The following is a 24558-nucleotide window of genomic DNA, read 5'->3' on the forward strand; positions in this document are numbered from 1 at the left end:
GTTATTTGAAAAATATAGCGAACGAGGGGTGGGGCGGTGCTGGAGATGCAGTACTGAGTGTCCTGTTGATATGTAGTGCCTTTTAAACCTATTTACTGTGAAAACAAATACTTTTTAAACAGTGCGTCTAAAATAAACTGTGCGTGTGAAAATAAATTGGACCTGGCGCGCCTGACACGTGCTGAATAAATGGACCGCAAAGGGTTAAGCATATAAATACACTGTACATATATAAAACTGTTAATCTTGGTTTTCCAAATGACAATTCTTTTGATTGATTCCAACTATTTAGATTTTGGATCAGTTGAAGCAATCTCTCTTTGCCCGCCTGTGTGATTGTGAAAGTGATATGTACTTCTGCACATTTGTTTGTAATTCCCTGTGTAAAAGAGGAAGTGTGATAGAGGAAGTGTTGACTTGTTTTTGTCTTCTTTTCCACACCCAGTTTTGGACTGTCTCCAGCAGCTCCCCTTCAGCTTGCCACACCCCTGAGTCCCAACCAGACCATCGAGGTGTCCCTCCCTCTCAGCACAGTGGGGCCTGTCATGAAGATGGACCCACTCAACAACCTTCAGGCGAGTTACTGTGATTCTGGATTGCTTCCAGGTGCCATACCTCACTTAATGGAGATTTATTGAAGTTGTATTTATTACGATGTGGCAGACTGCGTGATTCAGAGGCAGAATTCGAATAGGATTGTGAACACCAGAAATATGTCTATGAGAGATTTGAGTCAGGGTGGCATATACCTTGGACCAAATACCCCAAGAATGTGGCAGGCAGCATACTGGAGACAAAAATACAAATCTTTGAACGAGGGTGGTATTCATAGCAGCGTTTTCTCAAAAAAAAAAAAAAAAAAAAAAAGGTTCAGTTCAGCCTTGTTGTAAATAATGTTGGAACAGACAGCAGTGGAATGAGTTGAAAGTATATAATTAAATCACCATCCATTTTAGTGGCTGCTTCAGAGAGAAGGCAATATGAACTGTCACTGGTGCTGATATGGTATTTCTGACAGCTGATGATGGATTAGCAATTGAAAAAAAAAAACCAAGCTAAGTAATAACTCCCTGAGGCTCAGGCTTCAAAGGCCGATGAGTGCTGGCCAAGCTGCAGATGTCAGTGAAGGTCTGTCGGGTCACAGAGAAGTGTACATAGGGTTCCAGCAAGTGTCTCCGTTTTGGCTGCTGCTTTCCTATTTCTCCCAATGGTTTCCTTCAATTACAGTAGAACCAGTCATCTGATTTCATTAATTCCAGGGGTCCATCGGCTATGTACAAATTTCGTATCACAGAGGGAGTCCTTGTACTACATTGTAGTTGCTTTATTAACGTGGGCATTAGAAATTAACAATGTCAGGTACATCATTGTGTCTAAAACACCAAAGTACGGTATTGCACGTATAGGCCTACTATACAAAGAAAATCTGTGCAAATGATTGCAAAACAACACAATTTACAAAACCGCATTCCAAAAACAGTTCTTACCGTGCTTTCTCCGTCCATGCCATCTTGTTTCAGCTTTTTAACGGTACAGTAATTATATTAATCCCTTGTTTTCTTTCATTTAACATGGTTAAACTGGGCAGACCCCAAGCCATTGGTACACCAAGGAGTCACATGGCGTATAACTGTTTTTAATCTTCCCTAGTTTAAACTCCAGGTCCCCATTAACAGCTGGGTTGGCTTTATGGACTGAACCCGGCAAGTTTGGCAGAAGAGCCCAGTGATGTAACCATTGAGCTACTTGGATCTGTATTTCCAGTGTCTTAGTGTAAAATTTGATCTAGTAAATTTCCCAGTCATATACCAAACATTTAAACTGCTTTTTAAAGCAGTGGATTTCCACTGGCATTGTTTTTCATGTAGAGAGAAGTGTGCTGTCTCACTGGAGCCTATTATTATCCACCCGCCTTGCTGTGCTTGCTTGCTCTGTTTGACTTGCAAATTTACACAAACAGTTACAAACAAAATGCTAGATACGCCAGTCAGTGCACTACAACACTGACATATCTCGCAACACAAACATACCCAAACAGCTTATGCCTTCATGTCTGTTTAAGTTCCCACTTAGTAATTATTGCAACTTTACTTTGCCAACAGGTTGCAGTGAAGAACAATATTGATGTGTTCTACTTCAGCAGCCTCTATCCCATTAACATCCTATTTGTAGAAGATGGCAAGATGGGTGAGTAACCCCATTACATCACACTAACGGGTTAGGGATGTGGTTCTGGGATGGATAGTGGTTTGCAGTCTTTCATATTTGCCTTATTGGTCAGGGCTGTTTCTGATTGGTTCCTTGCGTTGGTGAGTTAGAGAATGTGACGTACAGTACTGTACTGCACCAGTAAATCCTAAAACAATAAATAAGATCTGCTACTGGGGATCTGTTAATAGTATTCATAATAGTCAATACATGCATTGAAAAGTAAAATGGGTGAGAGAGGTGAGTATTATCTGGTATGCCGTCTTGTATAACCATTTCCTCCAGTACAATGCTGCACAGCACTTAGACTTGCATAGTTTGTTGCTGTCTTGAATACACTATCGGTTCCCTGTCTCTGTCTGCCTTTCTCATGCATTCCTGCTCTTCTATCTTTCTCTATACAGAACGGCAGGTATTTCTGGCCACCTGGAAAGACATTCCCAGTGATAATGAAGCACAATTCCAAATCAAGGACTGCCACCTGAACTCAGGTAAGATGACATTCTAAAAGCCTTGCTGTCCATCCGATTGAAGAATAGCCAGATCGTTGTAGTGCTCTTTTTATTGTACAAAGCCGATGTGTTTTAATAAATCTGTCGATGTTGCAATCTTAACGGCTTCAATCTCAAACGGCTTGAGATACAAACGTTGTATTTTCATTAGGGCTGTCAATTAATCACAGTTAACTTCTGCGATTTAACGTGTACATTTTTTGGGAGATTAATTTTTTTAACTCATGTTAATCGCGCTCCTGTCTTGTCCCTCTTAGCATACCGTAATTCATTCCCTGCGGCACCATTTTAATACACTCCATGCCAGGGTTGAATGAGTGTCATCATCGTTTGAGTATAAAATTAGTCGCCGAACTGCATTATGTAGCAGAGCACTCAAACTGATGGGCTTGTGCAGGTTTTTTTTAAAACTTTGGCGGTTCATTCGATAGAAAGAGGGTTACTTGTATCTACTATCAAAGTGAGTTCCAGTATCAGTCACAGAAGTGCATCTAGACTCCTGTACCGCCTGCATGCTAAACATGCTTTGACTTTCTATTAGTTCTGCTACAGACAACAATACAACAGCAAATGAAACGCGTCATTTTCAACTCTCAAACCTTATATGAGAGACTATGTATTAGGAATGGGAGTGATGATGGAGCTGGAAACAGAAGCCCTACATCCTTCTTATAGGGCAGAGATTCATTGACTGTAAAAGTGAAGTGGCTCACGACACTGCTGACTGAAGCCATCAACCGCTATCTAAAAGGAAGATGCACTCTCCCCCACACTGCTCTTTAGAAATGCCTGCCATTTGCCGATAAAAGCTGTCACCTCTCCACTGTTTCTTTCTGCTGTGCTGCTTGAATGCCTGACAAGATCACTGAATAAGAATTGAATCTGGACTGCTCAACCCCTTTCCCGAGCCCTGCTGTCAGCACAGTAATGTATGAGAAAATAGCAGTCATCCTTTTCTCTCTCCCAAGAGGATTATCAATTTGCCCTAATCAGCCCTCTAGCCTTCTCCCAGGGCTATTCTTAGAAGCCCTTTTTCACAGTGTTTAAGAGAAGGGTTAAGAGCAGGGAGCTGCTTCTGAACCAGGCTGCAGCGAGAGCAAGGGCTTAGGATGCCAAGCGGGTTTTGAATTATAGGTTTAACCCTTTGCGGTCCATTGTCGGACTGGGTCCGACATTGCAATTATTCCTCACAGGTCCTTTGTCGGACTGGGTCCGACATCATTATAGCAACGCAATAAACGGGTGTTTAGTCGTTTTTTCTCCGGAAAAAGCCGAGAAAACCATTCAATTGCCGAGTGGTAGCGACAGGAGCCGAGACAAGTCGGAAAAAAAAAAAAAAAAAAAAAAAAGGCGTATTTCATGAATAGTCATACATGGTATCAGGTATCAGATAATGGGCGTCCATAATAAACAAGCTGGCTAAGTGCGTCAGCGCACTGAGACTATCATGGACATTTGCAGAGCTTTTTTCAGATGTTATAGTAATAAAATAATGACTTTGATCGCATTATTGAGGAGTTTGGTGATAAAACGAGTGATCTGGAGATGATCGATCGGTATGTACGACTATTATTATTATTATTATTTATTTCTTACACAGCTGAACGCTATAGCAAACAAAAGGCTGGGGAGGGGCTGGAGATGCCTAGTGTGTGCTTTGTTGATATGCAGGGCCATTTAAACCCGTTTGACTGTGAAAAAAAATACTTTTAAACAGCGCGTATAAAATTAACTGCGCGTGTGAAAATTAATTATTCCTGGCGTGCCTGACGCGCGATTAATAAATGGACCGCAAAGGGTTAATACTATTTCTTAGCTGTCCACTGGACATGCATTTTTAAAGAGGTTGCGTTTTTTGGTTATTCATTTAGCACAAGGCAGTACATCAAGCCATTGTAATTTCATAAATCTTGACATCCTGTCTGGCTGTGTAGCGCTTCTATTCCTGAAATAAATCCACTTCACCCGGTCCTTTTTTAAAAAAATTTTTTTATGGTTTTGCAACAAATTTCTCAGTGACAGTCTGTCAGTGTGTATATCTCAGCTAGTATAAACAGGTTAACCTGCTTTGAAATTAATCAGAGAAGTCTGTCGTGAAATACCATTGACAATTGTGGGGCAACACTGATGTACCAATAGTTATGTGCCCTTTTCCGGTTGGCTTAGCCTTTTATTTTATTTGTTCTGAAGTTGTGCGATAAACATTCTTTAACACAGGATTTGCATTGGGATTACAACAGATAAGGAAATGTATCCTTGGAATTGAATGCATTTTGACCCATGGAACAATGTTAATGGTACCAAACTGGCACTGGCCTGCCCCCTCCAGGCAAAATCTAGAAAAGTATAGTAAAATGGTGCTGTAATGACATCATTGAAAAATGTTTGTCCATTGGTTGTGTGTGTATATTAGTGAGTCTAAAAATAGTTAAATTACAACAAATTGTATATGTAATCATTTGGCCAACTGAAAGACGCCAGAAACAAAAAATTATAATTTTGTTTTTTGATGTGAATTCATAAAGGGTTTGGGAGAGGATGAGAGATGTGAGGGAGATTTGAGGGGCTAAACATTGTGTGTTCTGTATCCCCAGATGCTGTGAGTAACAAGCTCCAAAGTAATAATATCTTTACCATTGCCAAGAGGAATGTGGAGGGACAGGACATGCTTTACCAGTCCATGAAGCTGACCAATGGCATCTGGATCCTGGCTGAACTGCGCATCCAGCCAGGCAGCCCCAACTTCACGGTGAGTCCCCAGCTATACTTCCTGCTGGTCAATAACATACCGTTCGTCTTTATTAGGATAGTCAGCACAACGCCCCACCCACTGAAACAGCAAGGCTCTTCAGATGTTTTCACATTTTCTTCTTCTAGATCTTCTAACAGTAGCAAAGGGTTTTGAAACCCACGCTAGTCACCTAAAGCCATGGCCAACTGGGATTGCTACCGGAATAGTATATGAGAAAATCCAGATACTCAGATTTTATGAGTAATACCCTTTTTTAAGAGTTTTTTTTATTGTTGGCAGGTATTCAATTAAAGCTAAGTTTATATTTTAGGCTGCCTTTCCCTCACCTTTACAATTGAGTGCCAGTCAATGGCGATAAACTTTCTCATTGAGTGATTTTTTAAAAGCTGCTGGGAAGCGAAAGTTCTTCTCATCCGTTGGACTGACCTTTTTACTTAAATATCAGATCCGAAAACGATTTAAAACACTTAAAGGGAATTACGCTGAAAATCTGAGTGTCTGCACAGCCCTACATTGAGAATACAAAGAAAAACAGGCCACAATAAATTGTGACATGCCACCAAAACCCTTACTTTGAGCATCACTGATAAGTTGCCACTGGATGATACAAAACCTTATTATCCCAAATAATGCAATGTATACCATGTTCTTCTCACATTACTTGGTCCTTAACAGATTGCCAGGTCTATGTTAGGATGGCAGCAGGGTTGTTAGTGACGGGTTCGTTTCTAGAAATGAATGCCTTGGGTGCCTAATTGCTTCATGTATGGAATTAACTAATGAGACAATTATTAATTAAATGGTTGTCATTCTTGAGCAGTAGATTAATGCACGCTGTGGGAACTAATGAATCTTTATTAAACCCATTCCCCTTATTGATGACGTGCCCCAGTAAGATTCAAACCCTAAACGAGTGCTGTGACCTGTGACCAAAGCCATCAAATACAGCTTTGTCTAATTATGTAGAAGATCCAACTGCTGAATGTGTCTGCACATCAGGGTCACTGTCTTTCCAGCAATAACTGAACTGTTGTCTAACAAGACCTTGTCAAACTGGGGTTTGGGACCCCTGGTGGGGTCTCAGAACGGTTTCAGGGGAGTCGTGAAATGATTACAAGCTGATCTAGTCTTAGTGCTAGCTAGTATAGCGCCAATCAAATTACATTTACATTTTTAATCTGTGCGTACCAATATGTATACGTGGTAACAGCCCTGTGTCTTTTTGCTTTGTTATCCATGTGAATGTTTGTTTAAAATCTGGTTTTTAGATATTATTTATTGGTAAATTGGTTTTTATAGGGGTATTGTGCCAGGCTCAACTCACTTCAAAGTGGCATTCCAACAACAAAGTTTGAGAACCATTGCTTCTAGGACATGTCTTTGCTGTTTACACAATAATTCTGTATATGTTTTCCTGTTATTTCTACAGTGAAATGTCAGTGATTTTGTTCCAATAATTTGTCACATGTTTTTTTTATTTATTTTTGTTTTGTTGCATGCCTCCGCTGATGGTATTTACATAATGTTACAGGATTTGGAGGTCAGATGTTTTTTTGATTTATTTATTTTATTACAGTTATAGCTGTCCTAATCGCTCAATGCTTTGCTCTGCGCTTCTCTCTTACTGACAGTTTATCTTTTTCTTAATACTTAACTTTGTCTTTTTGGTGCTTCTTTGTACCCTTGTGTTTGTGCTGCGTTCCAGCTCCGCAGTATTTGCGCGCTCATGTGATGTGAGCTTGGAATACAAGTGGTGGCCATCCCAATAGCAACTATGGGATCGAACAGTTCCGTTTCTGGGATGAGATTTCGTATCTCATCAGGCTGAGGGAGTTAACTTTTGTTGCCAACCTATGATGGCAATAACGTTTGCACCATTTAGGGAGTAAACTGCGATGGAAATGTATTCGCTGTACCATGGGTAACAGGATAAAAAGGATATGCCACCAGGGGGAGCTTTTTATCCCATTGCTTACTCAGTATGACCTCTGTGCATGTCAACTTGATGAAGCATCTCAGAGTTTAGGGTTACAATGTTGTCAGTGGGCAGTTCCCATTCTCCCTAGTTCTCCAGGGAATGGTTTTCTCGTACAATAAATCGTTGCTGTGGGCGAGAATCTTTTGCTTTTATTATATATTGCGTATTGCAATTCAAGTCTTTTTCAAATTGTGTGGAATGGCACAAGGCTTATGCATCTAATATTACGGCTGCATCTAATGTCATGACTTTAACCTGTGGAACTGAAACACAGTGGTTCAGTTCACCAGAGCGAATGTGATTTAACATACCAATCGTCCCTTTTGAAGTACTCTGCCTTAGGACAGAGTAGTTGCTAATCACGGTCCCCATGGTAACAGCTTGGCCTATCACGCAGTTTTGCCACCCACCTGGAACACTCGAGTAACTTTGCTTGTAAATGTCAGCACAAGCATTGTGTTCTAATCTCTCACAGTAACACAGAGGCTGATCAGAGTAGAATCAATGCTACCATGCAAATCAAGAAGAGAGCCCGTCCTCCCACCTCCCCATGCAATATTCCCCTCTGTCTTACCCACCGACTACACCCTGGGACAGCAGCCTCCACTCTGGTGTTTCAGTACGAGATGATTTGTCACCTAAAGGCACTAAAACAATTTCTCAATGTGCGCCACACTTTCTCAATCCCTTTAGAGGACCCTCTACAAGAATAGATTGAGTGATAAATGAGTTACAAGTTAAGACATGGTGACTGCACTGAAGGTGCGGGAAGCTGTCAGGAGGGATCTTAATCCATCATTAATATTTCGCAGAGAGGTAGGCAGAGGATCGTGATTATGAATGTGTCCAAGTTCATCCCAAACATTGGCACAATTCTGGCACAGTGGATATATATCCGCAGGACTGTTAGGTAGACGTCAGCATCCATACTCTTTACAGTTGACCTTCATTCAGGGGTGATCTTAACCACACGAGAGACGTAATGAACAGAGGCACTTCAGATTTATTACAGGAGTTTGGTACTTTTAAAAAGCTGTGATTGCTGTTTGGTTTGGCAAAACTCTTTGGGTTTTGATGAAGTGTGCTTCCTGACGTGCAGAAAGTACAAAGAGTGACTAAGAGTAGATAGAACCTTCCAGCAGTTGTGGTTTACTGTTTTAATGGTGAAAATCTCAAGTAAAAAATTTAAAAATAATTTTATTACTAAGGGTTTTGCCAAGATAGCAAAACATTGAGCCCAGCCCACTTGATTCTATCCTCCTCATTTAAAATGCAAGATGTATCAAGTTATCATTTTTTATTATTATTATTATTATTATTATTATTATTATTATTATTATTATTAATAATAATAATAATAATAATAATAATAATAATAATAATAATAATAATAATAATAATAATAATAATAATAATAATAATTATGATTCAAAACTGCTTTAGGACCACATGTATAGATTAGACCTATGGGTCTTGGCATGATGTATAGGGGAAATAATGAGTAGTTTCCTGTGTATCTTTGAATTATATTCTGCTACTAACTGAACAACAGATCTTATCTCCACTCCAATGCAATTTCTTAGCTCTTTAGCTGCTGTCTTTCCAAATATAAAGCAAAACCAAAATTTTAACAAAAAAAATGCATTTTCAAGCTGAGGTACTGTAGTAAGATTTGCATTTTTATTACCTAATTTTGTTTTTGTTCTTTGCGCATGCACTCATTCCTATTTGCTAATTCTGAATGGGCATCATTCTCATTTCCTGTCACTGTATACTGTGACTGTATGTTTATATGTGTGTGGTTTTGATTTCCAGTCTTCCAATCACAAAGTTAATGATATACATTAAGTGATAAAGGTCTGAAAGTATTTAAAAAAACAAGTATGATTTGTCAGCCTTTATGTGAAAAGGTTTAAACTATTACACTTTTGCAGAAATGGCATGCATGTGTTAGTTGTTTACTACTTTAATAAGACGAGCTTTTGAAAACCACATACTATACAAACTTTCCTTTGTTTCCAAGTTGGAGGGTGGTTGTGTGTTTCACACTGTATTTTAATGCAAGTTTGGAATGGATAACAAACCCTTTGTGTTCTTCTGCTTCTTAAAATGTGCATGCAAATAAACAGGAAAAAGCAATTACATTTGGAAGTCTAGTTTACAGTGTAAAATGATTAGACTGCATCCTACAGTTTTGAGAGTATGCAGTGCACATTATAATCTAATGTAAAACCTGTTTGACTTTCCAGCAGCCCTGCACATTTTTTATTACAGTATCATCTGAGCTGATTCTCTAATAAATAAGGAATCTGTTGTGTTGGTTCTCTCATTTTCTAAACCCACATTTACCAGCATCCTTTAATGCAGACCAATCCCCTTTCTGTTTATCTCTCTCCCGACTTCCCTCTCCTCTAATAAACTAATAATTCCCCCTCTCCCTGCAGCTCTCCCTGAAATGCCGAGCCCCTGAGATCTCCCAGTTTGTGTTGCAGTCCTACGAGGCAATGCTGAAAAACTGAGCCAACACTGCAGAACAGCTCCGAGAGGTGCTGTGAGGAGGGGCTGGGGGTTCATCTGGGAGACCCTGCACGCAACATCACCACCCAGGACCCCCTTCTCATTCCCCACCTGGGCAGGACGGGGCTCCAATACAGATTCTGTACAATACAACGTAAAGCATTTCCTGAATTTCCACACGTAATAATAAAATGTAATAAACCTTTGTTAGGGTGAACAACCCCTGAACTCTGCAGCCACACCTCATATTGTGTTAAGAAACAGTAAAAAACAATGACCAGAACTCTTTTAATATACACAGTTTCTTGGTAGCTCATTGCACATCCACTGCTGCATGTACTGGACGTTTTAAAGTAACTGGTTTACTTGTGGGTGGATAAGTGAGGTATTCACTGACAGTAAAATTGCCAGCAATACAGGTAAACATGCCAGCTGAAGGCTTGGAATCCTGTTTCCAGATAGTGGTGTGGGTTCATAAAGGCTACTATTGTAACCTTAAGAATCAGCATACTCTCTGAGTGACCTGCAGGTTTATTAAAATGTAAGCTGCTTCTGCAAATAATTGGTGTGCTGCGGTAGCTTTTATCCATTTAATGAACATCTTCGATGTTCCCTTCCCAGGAGCAATCATTACCCTGGGCTCTTGATACGCTACCCTGCTTGTTGCAAAGCATGTCTCAGCAGGCAGAGTTGAAGATTGTCATGAATATATTCTATTTGCATTGATCTGCAGGCCCCTAGTGTTATTGTTGGAGGTTTGGTGTCTTCTGGACCATTTGGAGATGCAGTATTCCTTTTAATTCCCTTGAAAGCAGTGATCCCAGAACCCACAAGCCTTGAGTAATACCCCTGCTTAGAGTAATGACAAACTATTTGAACCATTGCCTTCCCAATCACCTGATATGCAGGACATGTATTAGAAACCAGTTGTTGCAAAGCAAAATCCAAATACCCTCCCCCCCTTATCTTAAGCAACATGCATTTTTGTTTCTAAATTGGAAGTTCTTTCTCAAACGGTGTTTGTAGAATGAGAGCATTGTTAGTTTCTTTGCATTTGGATCTAATGGTTTTTACACAGGCTGCCTCTTCCCCAGATATAGGATATACTATTGCTTTATCCCAATACTTCCACACTACACACCAACCCTCTAACCAAGTTACATCTACCTTGTTAGCACACTCTCAAGTTGGCACACACTCAAGGTCTGAAAGGGAATGCTGCGTCTTTACTAATTGAAACACTAATTGGTTTGGTGCGGCTGACCAAATATGCCCAAGTTGATCCTCCATTATTTCCCTAATGCTCTTTTTTAGAGTCATTCATGTGAAATACTGAGCTGAAACATCGCCCCCCCTCCCCCCTCCCTCCCCAGCGTGTGTTTGTAAGTGTATGTGTGAGTGTGGGTGAGCGCAGTGGACTGTGTTTAGTATTTTCCTTTAAAGCATTCCAATTCTTTTCAGTGGGTTTTTGTATTTTAAGTGTGTTGTAACTTTATCAATGGGGCTGAATAGAAGAGGCTTGGAGCTGATCTATCTCTAAATTAAGGTGCATAGCAATTGATTGTTCAAAAGGGCTATTGAATCTTGTCACTGTTATTCATAGACCCTTATGCAGGTAATCGACATTCGTATTCACCAGCAATCTCATAAATCTGAAAGTTGAATTGCATGCACCCCTCTTTCCAACATGTATTTCAGCTTCTTCTAAATAAATACATATTTGTTTATTTTAGATCATAATGACAGCATTTTAAATAAATGGGATATCTATCCAAGTAAGAAGTGGCTTTTGTTTCCACCTTGAGATGCATTCAGGGCCCTGTTCTAGACATAGAGCTTCCAAGACCAGTGCAGAACATTCACAAGGGCCCCCTGAGAGCTCTTGGCTGCAGATGTCTGCTCCAAGCCCCATGTGACATTGCCCAGACCAGGTCTTGTGTTTTCCATTACTCCTGTACTTTAGTGTGTGTGTGTGAGCTGCTGCTGTGGGTGACCATGTTTAGGTGCAGATCTTACTGCAGCAAAACATTCTATATAAAGTAAATAAATATGAAAAAAGTGATATGAGTGACTGGTTACTGTGAATAAAGAAAAACAATATATTCACAAGAGCAATGTGTTGGTGTGTATTTCAGTGCTGGGGTGTTGCCTGCAGTGCATTTGAATGGTTATAAGAAATTAGACACATATTTTGGCTTATGCCTTTATCAGTGTTTGCATGGTTTAACACAGCAGAAACCAATCTTGTTCAAGTATAATTCAACAATGTTGGAAATAGACAGAAGAGGTTTAGAAGACGCTGTAGTTACCAAGTATGTTAAAGAACATTGAAAATTAAAATCAGAAAACCCTGGTGTTTATTTTAATGATCTAAACATATCTTAATAATTGCATCTTAAAACTAGTAACACAACACTTTAGTAATGTAAAATGGGAGGTTAATAAATAACCCTCGAGGGAAAACAGCAATGTAGCAGAACAGTTACATCGACAAAGCAGTCGGTCTTGGGTATATCATCTTTTAAATGACTTATTCCCATATAAGAAATGATTTAGTCATAGTGGAGGTTGCTGTTTGCAAAGTTGCCGTTCTGAAAGATTTAAGATCCATCACTGTTTAGTTTGTTAAAATAGTCCCAAATGACTGATTGTAAACCTTGCAAAGTGGTAAAGATTACATGAACAAATTCAATTTTTCATACACCTAAATCTGTGACTAATCTTCATAATGATCTTGCACTATTGTCATTCAGAAGGATTGAGGTGACTAATGATAGCTTGTGGGCTACAGACTTGGCCACAGTTGATTAGTTGCTGCACAACATGGTACCTAATAAATCAATTTCACTTGACTAGACAAGGTAAGTGCAGTCAATTGACTTGAGCCCTTTTGAATAGTGGAATGCCTGACTCATATTTTGCTATGGTATGAAGTAGAATACATATTTCACGCAATACTAAAGTACCTTGCTGCATTTATATACGCCAATCATAAAAGCTATAAAAGTGCAACAATTTATATAGCACAGGATTAAGAACGCTTTCTGAGTTGTTCCTTTCAGTTTTTGTTTATCCTCCCTCCTTGTTCTGCCTGAATATCCTGTTCTGTGTGCAATGCCAAAGATGTCATTGCTTTGCACATCTGACGTGTTTTAAAATAGTTTTTATACATTTTTTATAAAAACATTTAAGCCCATGTTTACTATATGAACAGGTACTGGCTGAGACAAAAATAACAATGGTTGGTTCATCAAGCTGCTTACCTGGTAAAGGCATGGCCGCGTGGTGTGCATGGTGAGTGATTCAATCTGCTCTGGTGCTCCTATTGGGGAGAAAAAGGCACCTCAATGGACCCTACTGGCCAGGTGCCTGGTAAGCTTTAGCAGATCCCTGCAGGACTGGTGGTTGGATTAGGGGTCGCTCACTGACCTTCAGGTGACATTAGACGTGTATTGTACTCCATCCATATCAATCAGACTTTGAGCAAATGTTTTAGACATTTTTATAACAATACGATCTGGATGAAGAACGGTGTTACATAAATTCTCTAAAGATGTGTATAGCATATTTCAGGATTTTAATTAAAATAATGTGCAAGATACATTTTAACATCATCATCAATGTCTGGCGATCACACTACATTCAAGAATCGAGGCAAAGATTTTCATGAAGAAATTATTTTATTGACTGATGAATTATTATTACACAAAGTGGCGCAGAATCTCAGGGCCAGGGGAAGCCATCCTCAATTGACGTGACGCCTCTGACAGCGGTCTGAGGTGATGCAAGGCCGGGTAACTGGAATCATTGACTACCGAGAGGGAGGAAAAAGAGACGGAGGAAGAACTCCAAGACCCTTAGAAACATAGTAGCTTCAAATGGCATTTTTTAAAGAACATTTTTGTAATCATTCTGCGTGGTTCTTATTGGAATCACGCAAATAAATATATGTCTTTGGTTTTGGTAAGTCTTTTTAATGTGCTTTGACTATGAGTTCAGGAGACGCTCTTCAGTAGTTGCCTACAAATAATTTAGGCTATCCAAAGTGTCTTTTATATATATATATATATATATATATATATATATATATATATATATATATATATATGGTAACATACTAACTTAAAGAAAGTTGTTTATCTTACTGGCCTGTTTCTGTTCCTGCGTAATGCTTTGATTCGATATCTCTCCTACAAACAGTAGTTTGATGCCATCTTTTGGTAAAAAAATGGTACTGCAGGTGAGAATTGCTACTGTATCTTAACACAGCTGGATTTATCTGAATACAATACGCTGTACCACATAATTTAAATGGGCCAAAGAAAAACAAAATGTTGCAAATCAATAACTCCAGGGGTGATTTAAGAGGTCCTGCTGTACATTCATCTTGGTTGTTTCTTTCTAGTTTTGTAACATCTGTGCAAACTTAGCACAGTAGTGAATATAGCCCTGCAACCATAGCCTTTAATAATGTCTTTATAAAACATTACTATTATTAGAGTTGGTAGTACACATTTATGTCAATCGCAGAGTACCAGTGGTTTACTCCATACGAGCCGGCTAACTTCAGGAATAGAGAGCCCCAATGAACTAAACAAAGTGAGTCCCAATTGCAGCGTACTAATCAGAAGATCCAATTAATTAGTTTAGCTGATCTGATCAAGCAGAACAAGTTAGATGGATCATGGGAATTCACCCATAGACCAGTATATAGAAAATAGAAACCAGAATTGTAGACAAGGTGTAGAATCCTTTTATTTGTGTTGTAATACAAATACACCAATGTGCAAAGGTGTTCAAACACCCCATTGCTTCTGTAGTTTGTAGCATGCTTGACAAAAGTACCATCTGCACAAAAGAAATACTCTTTTATTGAGATTTTACATTTTTTAGAAATAAGTCTGTAGATACAACTTAGATGCCAAGCTGTTATTGATGCTTTCTAAGGGGGCCTTACTGAATATTAGCATTAGGGACACTTTCAGACATAGTTTTAGTTTTGAATTAGTTTGAGTTTGCAAAAATTATTTTTTGTAGTAAGTCAAGACATTTGTGTGCAAAGCTCAATAAATGAGAAACCTTGAGGTGTTCTTATACATTTCCACACTACTGTATAATGAGACTACATTATTTCCCTCCTCTTTATAAAGTTAATTTATACAGTTCTCATAGTATTGCTTTTTAACATCGGCAGGACTTTAATGTTATCTGGCATTTCAATTGTGAATGGAATCTGCCATTCTACACAAAGCATATGCTGTAAATGAGTGTACATACGGTATGTTTATGAGTCAGAGCCTGCTTGATAAAAGCTGTTTGGTTTCATACGATCAATATTCTGAGTTTATTTGTGTGGTTATTTTAATATGAAAAAAAAAATCCCATCCAGACTACGGTTAATAATCTGCATGCATTTGCATGAATTCGCCTTGGATAAAGACGTCTGCTAAATAAACATATAATAATAATAATAATAATATTGAAATAAAATATACAAATCAATCAGATGCATTTTAGTGAAAGTATAAAATGTGTTCTGTTCCTAATATCTCTAGACTCGAGACTCAGTGAAATGAATCAGCATAGTATAATATCACTTATTGAAAGCACATGATTTTTTGACACGATAGCACAGCCATGTACAGGGCTGAATGCATGTAAGCGTTAACACAGCAGAATTAATGTCTTCTTATTGACAGTGTTATGGCAGCTGTTTCTATTTTTTTGTCCAACCCCTGATAAACTAAAGCAAACTCAGCAGCTGTTTTCATTTTACACTTGCCTTTTCTACGCATTGTATAACTAATGGCTGAGGTTTCATACCCCGATGAAAAACAAGTTAGAAAACACAAACGTTTATTTTTTTTGGTACATCATGCTAATTCTCTATTTTAAAAATAATAATTACATGACAATTCTATCCCAATTTTATCCCCGGACCGTCTCTCAATTAGAATCACGTGTGAGGTGCAGTTTTGCTAAGTCACATGACGGTGATTTTTTTTTTTAGTTCAACTGTACTATTTCACGCATTCACCGTCATGTGAAGGGGGCGCGTTGTTATGTATCAGGGACCCTCCTCCCATCTTCACGGTCCTCGGCGATTAGTCTATGGGAAAGCGGCCGCTCCCTGCAGCGGCTTCGGCGGGATAGTGTCAGTCCTCACCGCGGTGCCCTGTTTATCGTGCAAGCCCCAGTCTGTCAGACAGGAGGATGAGCGACCCGGTTAAAAGCGTCGCTTCTAGTACGGCACCAACTGCACCAGCAGGGGCCCCAGCCCCGGGATCTGACACTTACAAAGGCTGGCTTTTTAAATGGACAAACTACATAAAGGGTTACCAGCGCCGATGGTTCGTTCTAAGCAACGGCCTGCTATCATATTACAGGTAATTGAGGAGTGTGTACGCGTTGTGCAAAGATGTTTACAAAACATGTCGTTATGTCAGTTGTTGGAAGCAGTTTACAGTAGTGCGTTATTCTATGTCGTACTAAGTGATGGGCAAAAAGTTACTTAGGAGTCTTTTATGAAATACTATTGTTTATGTAAACCGCAATTTGTTAAAAGGTCTGAAGAATTTTTTTGGCGTCATTTATAAAAGCTGTCATTGATTAATGGAGAGAAGCACCTGGCAATGAGTGTAGTGTTCCCTGTGTTTTGAAATAGAACGACCAACTTTGTACAGTACAGCGAATTAAAATGATAGGATATATATAATGAGAGCTGCATATATCTCACAGTTCAATTTTAAATATGGTGGAAAAGAACTTGTTTGTGCTTGGCTACCAATAAGAAAGGTGGCTATAGTAAATATATTATCACACTATGTTAAACAGTTTGACTTGGGGTTGAAATATCTGAGACTAGCCCATAGGTCTTGCCTTACTACTATACTGTACACTCCAGGAGTTTTCAGGCCTCAGCTAATTAGGAAATTATTTGACAGAAATAATAGTTTTATAGGAACATAACTTAAAAATCTAAATCATTATACAAGGAACTGTTCTTTGCTTGTACACGTTTCCCTGTTTGCTAGAATCAGGAGAGGATCATTTAATCACGTGACTCGGTGATTAGAAGGGGGTTCAGAGAAATATTTTTCAATGCATTTTGACCAGTTCGTGCAGTATTTTGTTCAAGGAGAGCAGACAACCTTGATACAAGAATAAAGAATTGTGCTTTGTACCAGGATGTTCAAAATTCCTGTTCATACGCAGTAGAACTGAAGCACCCCCTGTGATTGATCTTTTTTTCCTCATGGTTATTATTCTCTAATGTTATTGCATTAGATGCCTTGTCTCCTCGGGTCAGGGCCATTTAACAGTCTGAAACTGGCAAGTGGAAAGCAGACTTCCACAGTCTGTTAACCCATAAGTGTCTGTTCCTATGTGTGTCAATACGTTTGACAGGACTTCTTACCAAGCCATCACCCAGTTACTGATAATGACAGAGTGAGTAACTTCAGATGGCATTTGAATTGCTTCTTTATATATGCCCCATTACTATTGTATGCTGTTTGCAGTCATTCTCTGGGTCCTGTTGCCCCAATATTGAGTTATTACAATCGTTGGGTCTCACGTTGTCACATGATTGATATGGAATGAGTCCCTGCATTTAGAACACTCCAGATAGGCTCAAAGCCAGGTAAAGGCAGATTTAGATAAAAGTGATTATAACTTAGTATGGGAGCAACTGAACTCAGAATAATTGCAAACATAAGGGAGATGTAACAAAAGAAATTCAAATAACACTGGAAGCTACTGTACTTAACCTTTAGGGTTGCAACGTATGGCTAATGTTTACGTGGGATTTCATCGGTGTCTTGTTTACTTCATTCATCCGTTCTGTGTACATGCCCACCTAAGTAGTTTTTTGCAACAAGCTCAGTGTCTTAAACTTGCTTGCCACTTTGCCATCCTGTGCCTGCTATTACTTGCAGCAGTAGGAGGTTAAAGACACATTAATCTTTGTATTGCAAAACAGAAAGACCGGTTTCTAAAGTTGGGTAGGTATGTAGGTGATATTTAAAAACGTGGTGCACGCACTTACTTACAAAATCTATGTATGAAGAATATGGGTATGTTTTTTCTGACATTGTCTTAATCTCAACATTTCTTAATTTACCGCTTATTGCAGAGGGCATCGATGCTGACTTTTAACAAAAATGTAGTCTGTTACTTTAAACTGACTGTTTTAAAAGATGCATGTGTTTTAGAAGTAAATAGGTTTACTTGCAACATGGATACTGTATCTGGTCTAAAGTCAGCTCCCAGTTTGTATGCCTTGCTTTCATATTGTCTGTCTCTCACTAGGTCACCCCATCATTGTCTTCAGGGGGTTATTAGGAGCAGCAGCTGGCTGGCAGTGGCAGGAAAGAAGGCGTTGAAAGATCATTTCTCTTTCCAGGCATGCAAACCGAGCTTTCTCTAACCTGGTATAGGGGATCGGAGTTTTGAAATTGAAATATTTTCTAGATCTTGCACATGCAACACATTTGTATGATTTGACAGCTAATAGGAGAACTGAATGAAACAGTATAGTTTCGACATCACTTTTTATTCTGATTATTTGAGCTACTGGCAGTCCACTTCGGATCACCTTCCTTTAAAATGCTAACACCTCATTAATTTACAATTTGCAGCGTTAAGCGGTTTTAATATAGTATTAAAGATTACAGTGATTTAGTAAAAAGGTGACTGCATTATTTAGTCTGGCTTTGTTTCCTTAAGCTGCCCCTAATCATTGCAGTGCTGGAGCTGCTACAACGAGACTTGCAGTATCTAAGCATGTATATGCGACAGTAACAGCTCCTGATGATGCATAGTTAGCTTGTTCCAAACCCTCCTGCCAGACTGCTGTGGCAGACTTGAAACTGTTTAAGGACCCAGCGTTTTACACCTGCTCTGTTTTTGGCTTTCAATGCCTTCTTTCCTGCCAATGCCAACCAGTGCAGATGCCAAATAGGGTGCAATGTACAGCACAGTTATTCAAAAAGATATTCTCCAGTCCTGCAGGGTTCTAGTACTTGAGGTTTGGACATTTATTTTATCCCACTTAGTCAGCTTGCTCACTAAATATCTTGATAGCTTTAATGAGGTTGTTCGCTTGTTAAAAATTTTATAATTTAATAACATAACAAAACTGATAAACTAGAGACCATTTGGCCCAAAACTGTGTCAAGTAAAGATCCCATTGGTTCAGCATCAACAACATGACTAGGTAACCCCTTCCATACCACCACTCTGTGTGAAGAGCTGTCTCCTACCCTCTGTCCTAAGTTTCAAATTCATTTCCAACGGTGTCCTCGGATCCAGGTTTTTTGCGCTTGAAGTATTGGTTAACTTTGTCAACTCCTTTTTAGTTTTTAAAGACTTCAATCAAGTCCCCCCCTAATTCTTCTTTGTTCTCGGAGAAGTAGATTAATTTCCTCCAACATATCTTCATAGCTCATTCCTTAAGCCCTGAGGTTAGTCTGGTAGCTCTTCGCTGGAGTCTCTTCAAGGCCACATGTACACATGGTGGATGTAGGTCATGGTTATATATCAGGTGCTCTGATTTTATATTTACAGAATCCAACCCATTGTATGTATTGCTATGACTTGGTAGTATTGTGTTCTGGACCAGTGTAAAACAATATATATTTTTTTTTCAATGTTTATATAATGCATTTTATATATTTAACTTGACATTCTTCTTTTAAACCAAAGAGACAATGAATGGACAATAATGTGTGTTATTTTGAAAGCATGGCTGTGAATGTGATATTTTGTTCTTCCCCATGTCAGATCTATGGATTTATGTTTCCTGGAGATTTGTGGCCATGAGAATTCCAGGTACATTTTAATTCTGCTGACGACCAAATCTATTGGGATTCCGATTACTAAACTTTTGCTTCTGTGCAATAGGAACACTACTATAAAGCTAGAAGGTAACCAACGTGCAGTGCTAAGTTTATATTCTGTGCTGCTTTACTTTCAAGAACGCTGTTCTAGTTTACAACAATAGCACAATTGCACTGTCTGAGCAAAAGCATAGTGTTTCTGGAAACTGTGCAACTTATCAGGAATTCCTCACCCTTCTATATATTTAAATTGGTGTTACAGCAAAGCAACCATGTCTTCTCTATTAGACCTAGTATGAAACACCAGTTTAAATTATTACAGGAACTAAGGAGGATGAAGGAACATGGGCATGCCCTGTGGCCATTGGCTGCTGGTCTTAGGCCCTGCATGGGTTCAGGGAGACAGCTAGTGGAGGCATGTCACACTTGTATGCTTTGTCTTAGGAACTGCTCCCTGTGATGAAACTTGGTATGGACATTCTACTTTTGCATGAGTACAGACCTGATTGGTTTGAATAGAAACTTCCCAAAGGACAAGGGTCTATAACTTGGGGATGGCAAATGATGGCTAAAAATGAAATATTTACCATGGAAGTAGTTTCACCTTTAACCAAACTACCATAAGGTATGTTTAACTGAACTTACCGCATTTCTGTTTCTTCTTCGTGTATTGAATCTTACTTCGGCACACTTCTGTATTTTTTCCCAGCATGCATTTTATTTGAGCGCCTTCTTTAACAATATCATCTTTTTTTTAAACATTTATCACAGACATTATTTAAAAATGACGTTCACATTAGGAAAGTGGGGGAAAATTCCTCAAAAAGTGCAAAAATATGATTTGATTCCCATTGAAAAAATAAGAAGGTGGCAATGGACAAGTTGATAATTTCATTAAAGGTGAAACAACTTCCGTTGTAGCTGTTTCATTTTATTTTATGAAACTTTGCATGTTAACATGTGTGGCAAGATGGCTCGCAGTGGTGAGGTGTGGTGACGTCACGGACCAGGAAGTAACTGAAACCAAAACAGTGGATGGTCGGGTGAAGCTGAATGCTACTGCACTCAGCGTTTTTAATGAATAAATAAACAAAAAAAAGGCACAAGGGCCAAACGAATAAACAAATACTGTTTAGCAGTCATTTTTTTAAATGCCGTTATTTCTCCTCACTCTCTCTCTCTCTCTCTCTCTCTCTCCGCACTCTCCTCTGTACACTCCACCCTGCAGTACGGACAGCTGCAGGTTCTTATACTCTGGCCGAGGGGTTAACTAGCTGTTAATTATCTTATTACCCCTCGGCCACAGTCTGCACGCGTTTGGTAAGGATGCATGACTGTCAGCTAGTTAAATAATCAGTAGCTGATCAGTCATGCATCCTCACGGGGTTTTTAAATATAAATATAAAAAACAATAACAAAAGACGCAGCGCTTTTATCCGCGCCGCAAACAAATACAAATAATAATAAATAAATACATAGGGGCCGGACACTCCGCCACAACATGCCAACAGCTGCTTCCTTCACAATACATTGACATTTGATCAGCTGAGCTGTTGGAGACTATCCCACAACTGCAGTACAGTGTAATCTTGCATTGCCAAGTATGATGAAACTCAGCATGTGGAATAATAGTACAGCATGCTTGTGAAACTAACACTGTAATATGTTCTCAATACCCAAACCTTGATAAGGGATATGACAAACTCTGCTTATAATTGGAAAACTATGGGAAACAAAACTTTACATTGGACCCAACAAGTGAATGTAATATCCAAGTCTCTTTGGAAAAGTGCATGCATGTAGAGAATGCTACCTGCTGCTGTGTCCATGCTCCAGAGAATTGAGACAGGGTGTATATTTGAAACAAGCTACCATAGTCTATGTTACAGAGCCCAGTATGAACAGATTACAGCTTCTTGCAGGAATGCGTTTGAAGGAGGCTTTCTGTGCGCGTCTGCTGATGATAGTGTTTTAAAGCCTGTTGTGACAATGGCTGTCTTAGACAACAACTGCGCCCCTGTTAACTTTAGTGTGCAGTCTGCACCGATTCTGCAAGTCAAATGAATGATAACAGCTACAAAAACTAGCAAGAAACAAATCGAAGGTTAATTGAAGGACTTGGAGAAGAATCTCGATAATAATGATCACCCGATTCGTGATTATATTTATACCATTTTTATGTTGCGTTAAATAGTAAGCAGCTTCAGATGTTCTTATATATATCTATAATATTTAGTAGTCGCCTATTTTTTATTATTATTTTCTCCCAATTTAGAATATCCAATTATTATTTAAGCGCGGCTCACCGACCGCTACCACCCCTGCGCTGACTCTGGAGCGGTGAAAATGAACACCCGCTGCCCTCCAAGGCATGTGCTGTCAGCCGACCGCTTCTTTTCACACTGCGGACTCACCATGCAGCCACCTCGGAGCTATAGCGTTTTAGGACAACGCAGCTCTGGGCAGCTTACAGGCAAGCCCGCAGGCACCCAGCCAGACTACAGGGGTCGCTGGTGCATGGTGAGCCGAGGAAGAATTGATGCTGTTTTGAAGGCAAAGGGTGGTCACACCAAATATTGATTTGATGTAGATTTTTCTTCTGTTCACTCACTTTGCATTTTGTTAATTGATAAATATAAACTATTAACATGTCTATTTTTGAAAGCATTCTTACTTTACAGCATTTTTTCACACCTGCCTAAAACTTTTGCACAGTACTGTATGTGATGACAAAAAAGTTCACCAGGACAATAAATCAATAAATACATTTTTAATAGAGGCTTGCAAAATAAAAGCCATGGCAATAATAATAATAATCAGTACTCTTAATACCTACATATTTGTCTACCAACCTACAAACCTACTTCTAAAATGTTCACTTCAAGGGATGAAAAAGAACCTTTGTCTTCTGGTAAGTTTTTCTAACATGGCATGCTGTGTGTTGGAGAGTAATTAAATTCTCAAATCTGCTGAGCCATTAGTGTGTGTAGCCCACTCGAAGCAAGCAGCTGTTAGAGGAGGATTCAGTGTCAGTGCACTGCATAACCCTGGGGCCGGCCCTAACACAAGCCAATCATTATGCAGCACAGCGAAGGCTCAGTGCTTGAAAACTGCAGTGCATTTCCGTCCATTATACAGCACATATGAGAAACCAGCCAATCAGAACAAACATTGCAGTGTATAATGTCATCCCGTGCATAGAATTTAAAAATAAAACACTTCGACCTTTGTTTTAACTGGACAGCAGCTTTTCCGATGAAAATGTGGCAGAGATTGCAGAAATAGAAAAGCAACTAATCAAATCCGAACCATCTGCGGAGCAAAGTAATAGTCGTTTTCCAACACTAAAACCTGAGGGCATTCCCTTACTAGAGGGAGTGTATTGTAAAGTAACGGATTATATGACCTCCAATGTGAACGCCATATTTAACATGTTGTGCACTGTTCACATTAAAAATGGATGCAAAGTACAAATAAAAGTGACTTGTACCTGCCGTATAATCCATTACTTTACATTTGGTAGATACATTTCTGCATTAGTAGTGAATTATTTGAAGTGCAGTTTGGGGCTGCCTGTTTAATGTGTTGTAGTGCTGAAGCAGGTTCATTTTGACAGCTTCACAGAGTTAGAATTCACAGCCAATAGAAACAGACGTGTTGCTTTGCCATCCGTCCCCCAAAATTACCTGTGATATTTACCCAGAAAACCGGGAAGTTATTTGCAAAGATTGCGAGGCGCGAAAATAAAAGTCACTGAATATAAACCCAGCTTTAACATAAAAAAAATGAAAACCGGTTAGGAAATGGAGATCCGGAATAGATTGAGGGACATTTCCAACTGAAAAACCCCAGTGTCTACCTCTAATACTACTGGGCTTGGTTACAGTTTAATGATAGACAAGGCGTGGTGAGTTGTACAGAAACTAGCTGGTGCTTTACATAGATTAAACCATGTGCCTGATATCTTAGTGCAAACACCTTTACTTCTTAAACTGGACCATGTCTATATTCCAGACGAAGGATTTGGGTAGGGATACAGCACTAACTTTTAACCTTTTACACTTGGTTTTAAAGAACAACTTGGTATGGGTCTGATCTACAGTATCTCAAGATTACAGCAGAAATGTGTTTGTTTAGAGTTAAGAAACAGTTCCATGTAAACCTGCATTTATAATTGTATGTTTGCTGCAAATAATAATAATAGAAAAAACACCAAGTCTTAGACATGTTGCATTTTTCTACTCTGATGCATTATGAGCATCAACCATTTACTCAAAGCCTCCACTAGTGGTTTCTACTATTATAAAAACCTTGACTTGCATAAAGAAGGAAAAACATTGAGTGAAATAGCTCGCAAGGATGATCAATACTTGAAGATAATATCCTTAAGGAATAGAAAGAAGACAAGCGTTGAATTGACAACAGAACTGGCAGAAGGCACAGGTGTCGTTGTCCATCAAATCAACAGTACGAAGATCACTCTTGAAATCAGGACTTAAAGGATGTGTTGCAGTAAGAATACATCTGTTAAGAAAGGGGAACAAGACTAAAAGGCTAAAATATGCACAAGAACACAGAAATTGCACTATGGAACAATGGTCATACGTGCTTTGGACTGTTGATGGATGGACAACACCGGTGCCTTCTGCCAGTTCTTTTGTCAATTCAACGCTTTCTGTTCCTTAAGGATATTATCTTCAAGTATTGCTCATCCATGTTAGACAGCTTTTTGGGTCTTCCAGTCCTGGGTTT

At 39.1% G+C, this 24558-nt stretch overlaps 2 protein-coding genes across 4 annotated transcripts in view; both read left to right on the forward strand.

Moving 5' to 3' along the window:
* LOC131699068 (AP-1 complex subunit beta-1) overlaps positions 1-12078 on the forward strand; it is a 33053-nt gene extending 20975 nt beyond the window's left edge. For all 3 annotated transcript variants that reach the window (XM_058994763.1, XM_058994766.1, XM_058994764.1), the window contains 5 exons: positions 446-575; positions 2103-2187; positions 2613-2699; positions 5315-5469; positions 9895-12078. In XM_058994763.1, the coding sequence (XP_058850746.1) occupies positions 446-575; positions 2103-2187; positions 2613-2699; positions 5315-5469; positions 9895-9969 (532 nt within the window). In that variant the 3' untranslated portion in view covers positions 9970-12078. The remainder of the gene's footprint in view (positions 1-445; positions 576-2102; positions 2188-2612; positions 2700-5314; positions 5470-9894) is intronic.
* A 3910-nt stretch (positions 12079-15988) lies between these two features.
* LOC131699069 (oxysterol-binding protein 2-like) overlaps positions 15989-24558 on the forward strand; it is a 106070-nt gene continuing 97500 nt past the window's right edge. Inside the window, 2 exon segments of the mRNA XM_058994774.1 lie at positions 15989-16163; positions 16165-16353. Of these exon segments, the coding sequence (XP_058850757.1) occupies positions 16030-16163; positions 16165-16353 (323 nt within the window). The 5' untranslated portion in view covers positions 15989-16029.

The sequence above is a fragment of the Acipenser ruthenus genome, chromosome 21 (assembly GCF_902713425.1).
Source record: "Acipenser ruthenus chromosome 21, fAciRut3.2 maternal haplotype, whole genome shotgun sequence".
NCBI classification, from domain to species: domain Eukaryota; kingdom Metazoa; phylum Chordata; class Actinopteri; order Acipenseriformes; family Acipenseridae; genus Acipenser; species Acipenser ruthenus.